The sequence below is a fragment of the Carassius auratus genome, chromosome 37, assembly GCF_003368295.1.
Source record: "Carassius auratus strain Wakin chromosome 37, ASM336829v1, whole genome shotgun sequence".
NCBI classification, from domain to species: domain Eukaryota; kingdom Metazoa; phylum Chordata; class Actinopteri; order Cypriniformes; family Cyprinidae; genus Carassius; species Carassius auratus.
The window spans coordinates 12,738,645-12,753,024 of record NC_039279.1 but is presented as its reverse complement, the minus strand read 5'-3'; the positions used below and the strand labels follow the sequence as shown (position 1 = coordinate 12,753,024).

At 37.7% G+C, this 14,380-nt stretch overlaps 2 protein-coding genes across 3 annotated transcripts; both read right to left on the bottom strand.

Moving 5' to 3' along the window:
- Positions 1–356: 356 nt before the first annotated feature.
- LOC113056501 (meiosis-specific with OB domain-containing protein) lies at positions 357–3,592 on the bottom strand. Its single transcript, XM_026223287.1, has 8 exons — positions 3,551–3,592; positions 3,382–3,466; positions 2,939–2,992; positions 2,753–2,848; positions 2,559–2,642; positions 1,411–1,555; positions 1,149–1,335; positions 357–730 (listed from the first exon to the last, which is right to left on the bottom strand). The coding sequence occupies exons 1-8, from the start codon at positions 3,590–3,592 to the stop codon at positions 623–625; spliced, it is 801 nt and encodes a 266-aa protein (XP_026079072.1). The 3' UTR covers positions 357–622.
- Positions 3,593–9,847: 6,255 nt separating this feature from the next.
- LOC113056246 (neuralized-like protein 2) lies at positions 9,848–12,134 on the bottom strand. 2 transcript variants are annotated; one of them, XM_026222865.1, is made up of 3 exons: positions 11,814–12,134; positions 10,980–11,660; positions 9,848–10,873 (listed from the first exon to the last, which is right to left on the bottom strand). In XM_026222865.1, the coding sequence occupies exons 1-3, from the start codon at positions 11,815–11,817 to the stop codon at positions 10,758–10,760; spliced, it is 801 nt and encodes a 266-aa protein (XP_026078650.1). In that variant the 5' UTR covers positions 11,818–12,134; the 3' UTR covers positions 9,848–10,757. The 2 variants fall into 2 exon arrangements, with proteins under 2 accessions (XP_026078650.1, XP_026078649.1); XM_026222864.1 differs by having other exon boundaries at positions 10,980–12,134.
- Positions 12,135–14,380: the final 2,246 nt, after the last annotated feature.

Below are 14,380 nucleotides of genomic sequence, written 5' to 3'. Positions count from 1 at the left end.
AAAAAGTCCAAAATGTCATTACCTCGTGTTGGAAAGTTAATGTGTTGGTGTATTTTTGGAAACACACTCTTTAAGTCAGCATGGTTGAAATCCCCAGCTATGATGAGAAAGATAGAACGGCTGTCTATCTGTCTCTTAGTATTGTTGTTGGCATTTTGTATGGAGTAATCAATACTTTTTGATTTGTGCTTATTATTTTTGGATCAGTGACCATTGTTTTATTCTGCTTTCATTTTTTTTATTCTGTGCAATATATTTTTACTTGCATTTAAAAATAAATAAAACATTTTTATCCATGACTGCAATACATATGGCAGAAAATTAATACCATAATTCCGAGGCAGTACAGTGTTCAATATTCATTGTTTTTATTTGTTAAAGCACTTAAGAAAAATCAGTTTGAAACAAACATACAGAGATACACCAAGTTAATTTGTTTACAGTGATCAATTACAACACAATGAGATCAAATGGGACCTTGGAAAGAAATGTCAAAAATATTGAATTAGTCACAACATATGTATTTGAACCAAAAAGTTAATTTACTAGACAAGTAGGCCCACATTTCTACATTCCTCACACGAGGAACCATGCTGTTTGGTTGCTGTGTTGCAAAACAGCATCAAGCCACAAAGGAGGCAAGGTTTTGCTTCACTTCAACGGGGTCAGCAAGTGCAAATGACAAAATGCTCGCCCTCATTCCACTTCTGCTTCTAGTAGATGGAAGAACCTACAATTTAAAATAAAGAGTGGATTATGTCCTTAAATATAACATTTCAAAATAAGTTGCAAATGGCAAGCATGAATAACCTTTAGATAGATTTAGCATCTCTCAAGAAGAAACTTCCACTGCAGAGTTTCCCTTTGAGACTCCAACAGACACATAAACTCTTCTGTCTGTCAACATAAATATTTTACGTTTACTCTTTGCAGGACTTACAGACATACAAATTCCACGATATATATTATTAGAGAATGTAGGTAATTTAAATGTTTATTTAATGGTGAATGTCTCCAAGGGTTGCAGTATCAATGCAAAAAGGTTTTTAATGAAACAAAATAGTTTTAACTACTAAAGACATTTAATAAGCTTACAAATGTACATGCACAGTCTTGACTTAGCAATAATATAATATAATATTGCTCACTTTACAGCCCAGGGTTTTCTCAGCCACTGTGCCTGTCAGGTTGCATGACTGCAAAGTCCCAGTGTGATCACTGATGTCCACCAGCAGATCAAAGCCTTCAGTAGCCTGGAGCTGTTGTCCTTGATTTGGACAGGCATCATTGGAACATGTCTTACTCTCCTTATTGATTCGAAAATTGCATTTGGCACTAGTTGAGAAATTATTTATTAAAACAGGCTTGTGAACCTCATTGCACAAAACTGTCAAAGCATTTTACACTTACCATCTCTTGCATATGACTTTGGAGATGGCGGAACTTAGATCAAGATTTCTGATGAAACCGTATGTTATGCAATGAAAGACATCAGCATGTTTTTGAATTCTAGCTTTAAGCTGGGTCACAGTCAGAACATCACTAATGGAATCCACTGAGAAATAAGTGGAAGGATACAGTTATACTGTTAACACTTTACAAATAAGGTTCCACAACTACATTAAATAAGAAAAAAAAAAAAGCACAGTCTAAAGCATTTTTTAAAATCTTATTTAATGTTAATTCATTAAAATCAAAAGATATATCTGTAAATATTATTTTACTTGAGCTAAGATGAAGTAACAATGAAGAGTATTTTTATTATCTAATGTTGACAGAGAATATCAAATGCAATAGTAACAAAGTGCTTAATGTTAGTTAATATTAGTAAAGGAATAGTGCTCCCTGAAATTAAAATATGATGAAAGTTGACTTACCCTAAGGGCATCCAAAATATTCTGTAGTTTGTTTCTTCGTTAAAAAAAGATTTGGAGAAATGTAAACTTTAATCTGTCACTTCCGGCCAAAATATGAGTCCACCATGCTTCCACCCCCAATGTTCTACTACATCAAATTCTAATAAGATATTTTTATTAGAAATGTTTTCGCATGTAAACTGTATTTGATCGGTGCATATTTCTCTACTAATTAAGATTAGATGTTTTTTTCACCGGAAAAAAAGCAATTTTATGGACAGACAACTCATATCGCAACCATAAGCAATAGTTTGAAATTAAAAATTTTCGATTAGATTTTTACAAACATAGCTTTTCGTGTCACAAAGTTACTTGTGGATTATTGTGATGTTTTTATCATCTGTTTAAACTCTCATTCTGCCGGTACCCATTCACTACAGAGGAAACACTGATGCGCAAGTGATGTAATGCCAAACTTCTCCAAATCTCTTCTGATGAAGAAACAAACTCATCTACATCTTGGATATCCTGAGAGTGGGTAATTTTATTCATTTTTTGGATAAACTTTAATGCATAAACTAATGGTAATAATGGGACCTTACTGTAAATGTTGCTGTTTTTCTGTATGGGCCGCACTATAAATACTGTATTGTTAATGTAGAGGTTCAGAAACATCACATGACTTATACTGCACAATGTCACCTGAGAGGATGTCTTGGTCATTCAGAACTCCTGCTTCTAACAGTTCCCTTACAGATGTGTACAGTTGGTTAGCTTCTGCAGTATCTAAAATTTAATTTAAAAAAATGCAAGGATTTTAACGATAATTGTTAAAATATAAAAATATTATAATTGTAAGTATTTAAATTCTTTAATCTAGCATATCGCATCACTACCAGGGTTGAGAGTAATGATTGTCTTGGAGGTCGCTGTTGCTATCAAACAATTGTGAAAGCTGTCAAAGGTGATTCGAGCATCTGCAATGAACAGCACTGAGAGAAAATAAATACAATGAATTTCAATCCTCACATATCAGAAAATTCCACTGAAAACTACAAACAGACAAATAAACATTGTTATACCTGTTTCTCTTTGTGTCAGTGTTTGTACCAGCCTAAAAAAAAGTAATGAAATCACTTTAGTGTTTGGCGTAGATTTGCTTGTTTATATATATATATATATATATATATATATATATGAAGAGTTCAGATGCAAAAGCCTCTAAGTGCTATCTAAAATTTTAATCTAAAATTAGGATTTTTATCAAGCTCCTATGCTTAGGTTGAGTCATTTTACTTTAATGGCAATGGGCAGGTCCTTTTCCAGGCTATTAAAGTGAAATAACTGAACATAAATATAGGAGCCTGATAAAAATCCTTATTTTAGATGAAAATTTCAGATGGCATTTAGAGGCTTTTGCATCTGAACTCTTCATATATAAAACTGAATTTAATAATACTCACCACAATAATGATTGAATAAATAAATAAACAATCAATCAAAATCAATCACACAAAAGGAAATTATGTCTCAGTGTCATCAAAGAGCTTTATTTCTAGCCTCTGTCGTTTGCGTCCATCAGATTTTGTAAAGAATTTCTCCTCTCCAATCTAAATGATAAAATCTTAATCAATGAAAATTATACAGTTACTTTCAGAAAAACATCTGTACTTTTGCAGGGTGGGAAATATTGCCAACCAGCCATTAATGTCAGCTTTTATTAATTTCCCTGACATCAGTGAGGAGGGTTAGCAGTAATGTTGGAATCTATCTATCTATCTATATATATATATATATATATATATATATATATATATATATATATATATATATATATATATATATATATATATATATATAGGATTTGGATAGTAATGACTTCAGTGTTACTACATCATTCTACAGGAATTATTACTACGGCGGGCAGTACCAGAGTCAAAAACAGTCCAGGTCGAAAACCAGAAGAGCGGTCTGAAATCCTCTGAGGGCAAAGCACAGGTTAAACTAACTGGGCAGACAAACCAACAAGCGAACTGACCAGAACAGGACAGAACCGAAGCCAAATGCCAAAAGGTCACAGAAAACACTGACAAGGATGGGTGAAAATCAAGCAGAATAAATAGGGTGAGTAATGAGATAGAGGGAACAGGTGCGTCAGACAAGCCACAGCCTAGATTGCTGAGCGAGATCAGCTGGCGCTAGAGCGAAGGGAAGAAAAACCAGAAAAATATAAAAAATCAGAGAGAGAGAAAAAAAGGAAACAAAACGAAAACAAGTGTAGAAAAATTAGTAGAAACGAAAAAATATATATAAAAATAAACAAAGGAAGAAAAAGGAAGAAAAAAGGACAGATCATACCCGAGTCCTGACAAAAACGTGATGAGCCCTTCTCCGGCCCATCATTCAGAAACTCATGGCGTAGTCCATTACCGCAATTGCCACACAGAACCTGCATATGCATGTACATGTATGAACACATAGAAAAATATTAGTGGTGTCTGTAAATATTGGCATGATTAAAAAGAAAATCTGATTCTGACCTCGTAGGCAGTTAATGTCTCCATCATTTTTGTTACACTGTCCTCTCGAATAGTCTCAGTGAAGGCAGGCCAGGGGGAGGAATGTGCATATTTGGATCTGCTTTAAAAGATTGGATGTCCACACTGGGAACAAACATATATACTTGCAGAGAAACAATAACTCAGGTACTTGTCCTTTTCGATCAGTTTATAAAACACATTGCTTTCTTGGCATTTAGAAATATTTAGGCAAGGTTGTTTAGCAAATTTCGCTTAATAAGTTCAGCTAAATTATCCATCCTAATCTTCTAAGATTCTACACTAAGTGTTAGCCTGTAGCCGTGGCCAAAACTTTTGAGAATCACACAAATATTTATTCTCACAAAGTCTGCTGCTACAGTATTTTTAGATCTTTTTGTCAGATGTTACTATGGTATACTGAAGTATAATTACAAGAATTTTATAAGTGTCGAAGGATTTATTGACAATTACAGTAAGTTTATGTAAAGTTGTTCTCTGAGAATGTTTTTGTACCATTTTCTATTCATGGCTGTGTTCTTAGGCAAAATTGTAAGTGAGCCCACTCCCTCGGCTGAGAAGCAACCCCACACATGAATGGTCTTACTGTTGGCATGACACAGGACTGACGGTAGCACTTACCTTTTCTTCTCTGGACAAACTTTATTCCGGATGCCCCAAACAATCAGAAAAGGGGATACAGCAGAGAAAATTATTATACCCCAGTCCTCAGCAAACCAAACCCTGTACTATTTGGAGAATATCAGTCTGTTCCTGATGTTTTTCCTGGAGAGAAGTGGGTTCTTTGCTGCCCTTCTTAACACCAGGCCATCCTCCAAAGGTCTTCACCTCCCTATGCGTGCAGATGTACTGCTGCCTGCTGCCATTCCATAGGAAGCTCTTCACTGGTGGTGCCCCCCCGATCCCGCAGCTGAATCAACTTGTCTTTAGGAGAGGGTCCTGGCACTTGCTGGACTTTCTTGGGTGCCCTGAAGCCTTCTTCCTAGCAATTTAACCGCTCCCCTTTAGGTTCTTGATCCGATAAATTATGGATTTTGGTGCAATCTTAATAGCAGCCTTAATCTTACTTGTAAATCCAGTTTTGTGCACCAAAAGGTAACCATAGGTAACAGAGGAAGAACAATGATTTCAAGCACCACACTCCTTTTTAAGCTTCCATACTGTTATTCCAACTCGATCAGCATGACAGAGTGATCTCTAGTCTTGTCCCCATCAACACTTTCACTTGTGTTGGTGAGAGAATCACTGACATGATGCCAGCTGGTTCCTTTGTGGCAAGGCTGAAATGCAGTAGAAATGTTTTTTTGGATTAAGTTTTGGATTAAATTAATTATCATGGAGAAGAGGAACTTTGCAATTAATTGCAATTCATCTGATCACTCTTCATAACATTCTGGAGTATTTGCAAATTGCCATCACAAAAAAAATTAGGCATGCGGACTTTGTGAAAATTAACATTTGTGTCATTCTCAAAACTTTTGGCCATGGTTGCACATCATAATTTTAAGGTAAGGGAAGAGAGCAGGTTGTGGAGAATAAATAGTGATAAACATCACTTACGGATTTTGAAATAATCTTTATAAAACTACTTACTGAAAAAAAGAACAAAAGGACATTGTTTGCCAGAGATCGATAGATAAAACAAACAGTGTTCGTGCTGATCAGTGGTCAAGTGTGAGGACAAGCTGAGAAACTGAAGGACGATAATGTTTCCGGTCACGTGACCCTTACAGAACTGCACAGTTGAACTTTCTTTGAACGACCACGAGGTGTCAGTGCAGATCACCCAAACACTCATGTCTACATAGAAAAAGGCGGACATAATTGTCATGGTCCTGCCATCATGTCCTGACTTTTCTCTAGTCTAGAGGCAGGATCATGACAGACCCGTGTTTTGTGTACAAGCACATGGCCTTGCCTTTGGGCCATGTGCTTGTGTTGTCTCGTTCCCTTGCCCCGCCCTCCTTGTTATCCTAGTCTTGCCGTGATTGTCCTATCTGTGCCACCTGTCATGTCTCAATTAGTTCCCCTATTTAGATCTCCTAGTGTGCTCTGTCTTTTGTCGGTTCATTGTTTCCTCAAACTGAGATTGTACCTCATATGTGTTCCTACTGGTCAGCCCTTGTGAGAGAAGTTTGTCCTTGTAACCCCCTTTGAGAAGTCTTTGTGTAACCGTGAGTGTTTGTTTGTAGTTAGTGTTTAAGAGTTTGTTTTTCATGTCAATCCTGTCCTGTTAAGTTGTTTAGTTTCTGCCCTAGCTGTTGTTTTCCCCCTTGTGGGTTCTGTTTTCCCCTTTTTGTAAATAAACCCTTCGTGTTGAGAATCCTGTCGGCACCGGAGTTCCTCCCTTGCCAAACCCTGACAGAATGAACCGACCACCAAGGAACTCAGGAAGGCCTCCGAGCTTCAGCGTCAGGCGGAGTTCCGGAGGCAATGCTGGACGTCATCCCCCACCGACAGGAAGGGGGTCACCCTCCCATACTCGCCCGAGGGGGAGTGGATCCTCCGCAACTATGCCCGGCTGTGGGAGAGTCTCTCCCAGGAGGAGCCGCAGAGGTCCCCCCCCCACCTACCCAGCTGCCAATGATCCCAGAGGGTCGTCTCCTGGCCGTCACAACACTGGGGGAACAGGCAGATCCCCCCCAGAGTCCTGAGGCACCTTCCACAGCCAGCAGACTCCCCAGGAAGCGAGGGAGACGATTGTCGTGGGAGTCAGCTTCAGAGTCGTCGGCGTCAGAGTCTGCCCTGCCTGAGGCCAAACTCTCCCAACCCGTCTCGGTTCCACCTGTGACCTCTACACCGCGGCCAAGGAGGAAGAGGAAGAAGAAGGGGTCTTCCGGTCCTGCGACTCTGACTCCTCCAGCAGCGGTGAGCGCTGGCGCGCCCGAACCAGCAGCGGTGACCCTTGAACCCGAACCGGCGAATAAGAGAACCGTTTTCAAGTCTGCAGTCGTGAGGGCGGAGGAGAGAGCCGCGGCCGACTCTGCAGCAGAAACTCTAATACAGTCTGTCTCATCTCGTAAGGAGATGCCGGTTATTATTGCCGCTAAAGCCTTACAGGTTGCTCACGTGACATTTAGGTCATCAAGTTCAGTTTGAGTCTGCGCAGTACGCCCGACCCCCAGGAAGTAAGTGCTTCTAATTGACTTCACTTGTCTCCGTTGAATCCAATGGGGTCTCTGTGTCCATTTTGTTTACTGTCTATGGTGCCTTGCCCATAGACCGTAAAAATTTTGGCAAGAGTAGGCGGCTGTAGTAAGGGGAGGGGTCAAAAAAGACCTTTGAAGTCGGACACTTCCTGAATCTCGCTGTTTTGCAGGGTGGCAGGGTTTCATATTTTTTTTTAAGCACCCCTGGGTGCCGCCATTGGCTAGCGGACCCCCACCTGCTGTTAGCATTCCATTGACTCCCATTCATTTTGGCTTCACTTTGACAGCGAATAACTTTACATCTGAGGCTTTTAAAGACTGCATTTGTTCATTCATTATTTCTAAAGAAACACGAAAATGTATAAAAGGCTCCATTACCTTGTATCTTACATTATGGTCCGTAGAAGCAGTTTTTGTAAAAAAAATAGGCTAAAGATTGTGTCATAACAAGCAACTCTCTGTCGCACAGTAGAGAAATTACCGTATGGACAGGAGGAGAAGCTCACAGGCAATCTTTTACTGTCTATGAGGCTATCGGGTGGACGTGGAGTCATGAAGTAATGGGAGATAATTAATCAGATTACTTACCAAAATTTGCTCCTGTTCACACTTGCCTTCTCTGGAATGTTCGGTGGGTGATTCAGATTTCTCTTGGCACAGTGATTAGAAGATTTACAGGTTGCTCACGTGACATCTACGTCATCAAGCTCAGTTTGAGTCTGCGCAGTATTTCCGACCCCCAGAAAGTAAGTGCTTCTAATTGACTTCACTTGTCTCCGTTGAATCCAATGGGGTCGCTGTGTCCATTTCTTTTACTGTCTATGCTGTTTTGTAGCTTGCGAACATCAGCAATGGAGGAGATGGCGTTCATGTTTTTTATCGCAGATGAAGTGGATGTAGTCGAAATACCACTGTTTTGTCATCATGTGCATCAATTCCTTTGTTCTGCTGAACACAAAGTAGGAAATTTAGAAGAATGTTTGCAAACAAGCAGGTTTCTGCCTCCATTTCACGTCCTTAGTGTTTTTTTATACTATGCAAGTCAAAGCTGTTTTGTAGCAAACATTCTTCAGAATTTCTTCCCTTGTTTTAAGCCAGAGCCGACACTTCTCAGATGAAACCACACAAAGATGAGGCATAATGGCTAAACAGTCCATTTAGATATGTATGTGTGCATGTATATTTTTAATTGATTGATTTATTAATTTGCGCAAACATAAAATAGAATAAAGTGAAAATTACAACAAGGAAGAATTCTAATTAAGAGAAAAATAAAATAAATGCATGTCCTAATTCTTAACTTCACTAGGCGGCTTTTGTTTTTGTTTAGTTCGCATATAAATATAAATAAATAAATGGGTAATCTAATTCTTAGAATAAAGAGAAAATGTATCAGTTGACATTCTCAGCCAATGAACATGAAGCTGTGTCATCAGTCAGTCGTTTCCCATCATGCTTTTGATCAGCACAATCGGTGGAGAGCAGCTGCTCTCGACTTCTCAATCCGACACAGCTGCCTCGCCATTGCGAGAGTTTTTTGGCACACGTCAGCATGACATCAGAGCAAGGCGGACATAACTTGGACACTTTTCTAACCGGCATGCATCTCATGGTGATTACCAGTGATCGGTCCTGTGCAGATTTTGCTCATCTCAAATAAACCTAATGTCGTGGACAAATGCGGAAGTAGCTTTGCGACAAACTTCAACTAGAAAGAGATGCCGATCTCGCTTGTGTTTTACTTGACAGGTGAGTTGTTTTGATTCATATCTTTACAGAAAACATATGCTATTATAACGATCAACAAGATTAGTATTATGGGGCATACACGCCAAATGCGGGCCTTCGTGTTTCTAGACCCGCGTGAGGACGCGTCTGATCCATAGTCTGATCGCATCTTTGCATTGACTTTGTATCTAATCTACTCACGCAAATCGTTGAACTCGCGTTAAATCCATGATTTATCTTTCCGTCTGACTGATGGCCTTCAACGGTTGGGTAGAAGGCAACAAATCCCATTATTCCATGCTTCTTCTTAGAGTCATCAAACCACACGATTGTTATTGTTTTGGTACTGTGCCCTCTAGTGGCAGGTCCTAAAACCTGTACCTTTAATAGCCTACAGGTGCTGGATTCATTTAAAACAATAATTAAATACATTTAAAAAATAAAGTTATTTTCATAGTAAGCTAAATAATGAATGCTATGATATGTTTCATTAAGTGTTTATGAGCAACCTTAATCTTTTAAAAAAGTAATGAAATGTAGTTGGGTTCAAAAGTCAAAGGCCACAAGTGAAAGTTCAAGTACTTTGCAGTTAATCATTTACAAATGGCAAAGAAAAGATTTTTTGAATTACAAATTTACAAACAAAAAGAAATCTCAAGACCAGCAGGTTGACATTTAAAATATGGCATGTTGCCATTTAATCCTTTAAAGCTTATCATATTTGATAAACTAAAGGCCTCTAAATTATAAAAAAAAAAAAAAAAAAAATCATGTATCAATCATGACACATCAGGCATTATAGCCTATGTTTTGTCCCCCACAATAAAACCCCAGAGACTTGATAAAAAAAATTATGCATTTAAATTTAATCTTAATAAGACATACTATTGGGATTGAGAGTGACAAGTGATATAAATGTATTGTTTTTATTATGAAGTTTATTAAGATTACAAGCTATCAGAATTGTATCTTACTTTTTGTCATTGTAAATAACAATACCAGCAGCAAATTTAATATTTTGCTTTATTTGGGCCTAAATAAAATTAAGTGTTTTTTCCTCCTCTAGTAAGAGCTCCATATTCTTACTATATAATATTATATGAGATATTAAAGCTTGATGTCAAATACATATACAGATCATAAAACATACATAAAAAATGTATCTAAAGGTTCAATACACTGTTCTAACCATTACATTTTATAAAATTGTAAATTCAAAATTTTTCACAATATTATTCATATTATTTGTGTCAGGCTTTAAATGATTAATATGTATTTATGACTCACTGAAGGATTACAGTATCAGAATATAATATTCACTGAAGTATTTTAGCCACATTGTAAGTGCTCATGGTGTTCTTGGTGTAATGTGCATCAACAAACATCGAAGAACACTTTTCAGATTACTAATCTGACCACTTTTTGTCTTAAAAATCTTTCCTGCTCAGATTTTTAATAGGTTTTGCTCACTCATATTTGCAATAGAATTTAAGTAACTCTGGAAGTTCCAACCAGTCCAAGGCCATTCTGTGAATGATGTGTTTCTGAATTGTCTTTCGGCAGAGTGTCTGCAGTGAGGAAACTAGAAACACAAGAGCAAAAGATTGAGATCATAACAGTCTGTCTCTAGCAATGTGAGTCATATAATCATATCAAATCATATTAGCAAGTAATAAACAGAAACTTACATCCATATTCCACCTGTACAATCCGAACACATTTAGTAGCTGCAAATACATCCACAACAGCATACAGCGGTTTATTGGTGGGGATCCTCTTTGCAGAGGCTCCCATGTCTTCACCATTGATGATAATGTGCATGTCAGCATACCCTTGTCCCTTAGGAGCATAGACAACCCCTATCCGACTGCGACGGGCAGTGGGGGGTAGAGTGTTGGTTTTATACAGATCATCCAGAATGTGACTGTACCTCCCAGGTCGACTGCGTCCCACTAACTTGTCTCTGGGTATGCTCATGTTTTCTATATACAGATGAGTGTCTGTGAAAAAGGTTTTAGGCTTGTTTTCTGCTTCATCACCAACATTTGGCTGTTCACCACCTTCTGCTTCTCCTCCTTCATCCTCAATGACTTTATTATGGTTTCTTGTTATTGCAAATACCCAGCTGTCTCCCATATCTACAAGATCAGGCAGAGAGTATTCTGGCACACTATCCAGCGTTCGAGGATCATGGGCAGTAAGTCCAATCCTTAAATGACCACACCAACCCAGTTCTTTCTCTTCAATCTCCACTAGGAAGATCTCTCCAGGGCTTAATGGATCTTTACTGAAGCAGACGCCGTTTGCAAAACTTTCTACTCGGGTGGCCTGAGTCCTCGAGGGGTCCAGTTTCACATTCGTCCCATGAACTGAATGGAATTCCATAAACTGACTTAAAACTGCTGCCATTTTGACAGTTTTCTATAAATTAAAATAAGCTGTGATTTTGTAATAGCTCAAGCTTAAATGTTTTGGTAGGCTATATGAAACAAATGCACTAAAGATAAAAGCTAAAAACTCACTCATTCATGAAGAATATTTGTATTATCCTCTGTTTACTGTCCTCTTCTCTGGAACAGTTTAACAGTTACCTCTACCATGATACCCTTGTGGCTTGAGGAAGTTTCTAGTCCTGGATGGCTGACTATTTTTGACTGCCTGCATGGTTCATTGGATGTTTTAAATAGCTGACCAGATGGTGAGTGAAGAGTAATGACTGGGAGGAGTTTTAGCCTTCAGATCAGAACTGCTCATTGACAATTCACTATACACTGTTTCTTAGAGATCAAGGGTGTTTATTAAAAAAAAGAAAAAAACTTACTCCACCTCCCTAACACAGTCTGAGACAGTGAAATATTAGTGAGGCAGGCTACATTGTGGGAATGCCCTCAGATTCATTGAACTTGTTTACATACTCAAGAATATTAATTTGAATGTGGTCATATTATGATTATGTATCATGCAAATGTTACAGGAAACAGGAAAGCACATATCATACATATACATAATCAGAATTTTAACACATCCAGAATATCCTACATAACAATAATAATAATAATGATTATTATTATACTTTTTATGATTTTTTTACATTCTGTCAAGCTTTTGGATAATACTGCCCATTTTACAGTCATGTTCATTAATGTAATGTGCATTTCCCCTGTAAAAAGTAAATAAAGTGGATATGAATTTATATTTGTTTTGAAGAAATAAGTTTGAAGCATAGAGAAGACTCAATTTTTAACATTGACCTAATTTTATGACTTATTATGAAAAAAAATAAGGACATGAATTGGAGCGTTTAAGTTAGGCTACATGTTTAATTAAAGGTTTGTTCAAAATTAGTCAAATGCAGCATAATAAACTGTAACAGTGATAATTTCTAGTATTTCCAGATAATATTTTCTTTTTTGTATTGTGCATATTATATTTTTGGAGATCAGGCGATGGTGCAGAAATTGGGTGAGTTCATTCTTTTCTTTTGAAATTATCTCTATACTCAGAAAATGTAATTGCCAGTGCTTCTAAAATGTCTCGTAGTTGTTTATTAATCTATAGCAGTATCCTACAAAATGCATTTTAAAGTAATGCTCAGTATTTGTCTCCATCTTGTCTCTGGGAATTATTAATGAATAGGCTATACTCCATCTGAAACATTTGCTTGAGTTAAATCAGACATTAAGCAGTTCTAAATCTGTTGAGCATTTTTTGTCAGACAGATCTAGAAGAATTTAAAAGATTTTATAGCATTTTGTGTATAATGAAGTATTGTAAATATATTTGCATGCAATTTTTCCATTTATCATTAACAAATTCTACAGATGTTACATGTCTATTTATTGTCTGTCATAGTTTAGTCCAGATGGTTGCCTTACAGTAAAGTCTATATAAATAGTGTATGACATTAGCTACCCATACTACACCACTCAGAAAAGATTTTCCATTTACATTACATTTACATTTACTCATTTAGCTGACGCTTTTATCCAAAGCGACTTACAATTGCTATATATATGTCAGAGGTCGCACACCTCTGGAGCAACTAGGGGTTAAGTGTCTTGCTCAGGGACACATTGGTGTCTCACAGTGGATTCGAACCCGGGTCTCTCACACCAAAGGCATGTGTCTTATCCACTGCGCCAACACCACCCATTTTCCATCAAAAAGACATTTTGTAAATTAGATTCCCGTGGCTGCAATTAAAATCACATACAGTATTGTTCAAAATAATAGCAGTACAATGTGACTAACCAGAATAATCAAGGTTTTTCGTATATTTTTTTATTGCTACATGGCAAACAAGTTACCAGTAGGTTCAGTAGATTCTCAGAAAACAAATGAGACCCAGCATTCATGATATGCACGCTCTTAAGGCTGTGCAATTGGGCAATTAGTTGAATTAGTTGAAAGGGGTGTGTTCAAAAAAATAGCAGTGTGGCATTCAATCACTGAGGTCATCAATTTTGTGAAGAAACAGGTGTGAATCAGGTGGCCCCTATTTAAGGATGAAGCCAACACTTGTTGAACATGCATTTGAAAGCTGAGGAAAATGGGTCGTTCAAGACATTGTTCAGAAGAACAGCGTACTTTGATTAAAAAGTTGATTAGAGAGGGGAAAACCTATAAAGAGGTGCAAAAAATGATAGGCTGTTCAGCTAAAATGATCTCCAATGCCTTAAAATGGAGAGCAAAACCAGAGAGACGTGGAAGAAAACGGAAGACAACCATCAAAATGGATAGAAGAATAACCAGAATGGCAAAGGCTCAGCCAATGATCACCTCCAGGATGATCAAAGACAGTCTGGAGTTACCTGTAAGTACTGTGACAGTTAGAAGACGTCTGTGTGAAGCTAATCTATTTTCAAGAATCCCCCGCAAAGTCCCTCTGTTAAAAAAAAGGCATGTGCAGAAGAGGTTACAATTTGCCAAAGAACACATCAACTGGCCTAAAGAGAAATGGAGGAACATTTTGTGGACTGATGAGAGTAAAATTGTTCTTTTTGGGTCCAAGGGCCACAGGCAGTTTGTGAGACGACCCCCAAACTCTGAATTCAAGCCACAGTACACAGTGAAGACAGTGAAGCATGGA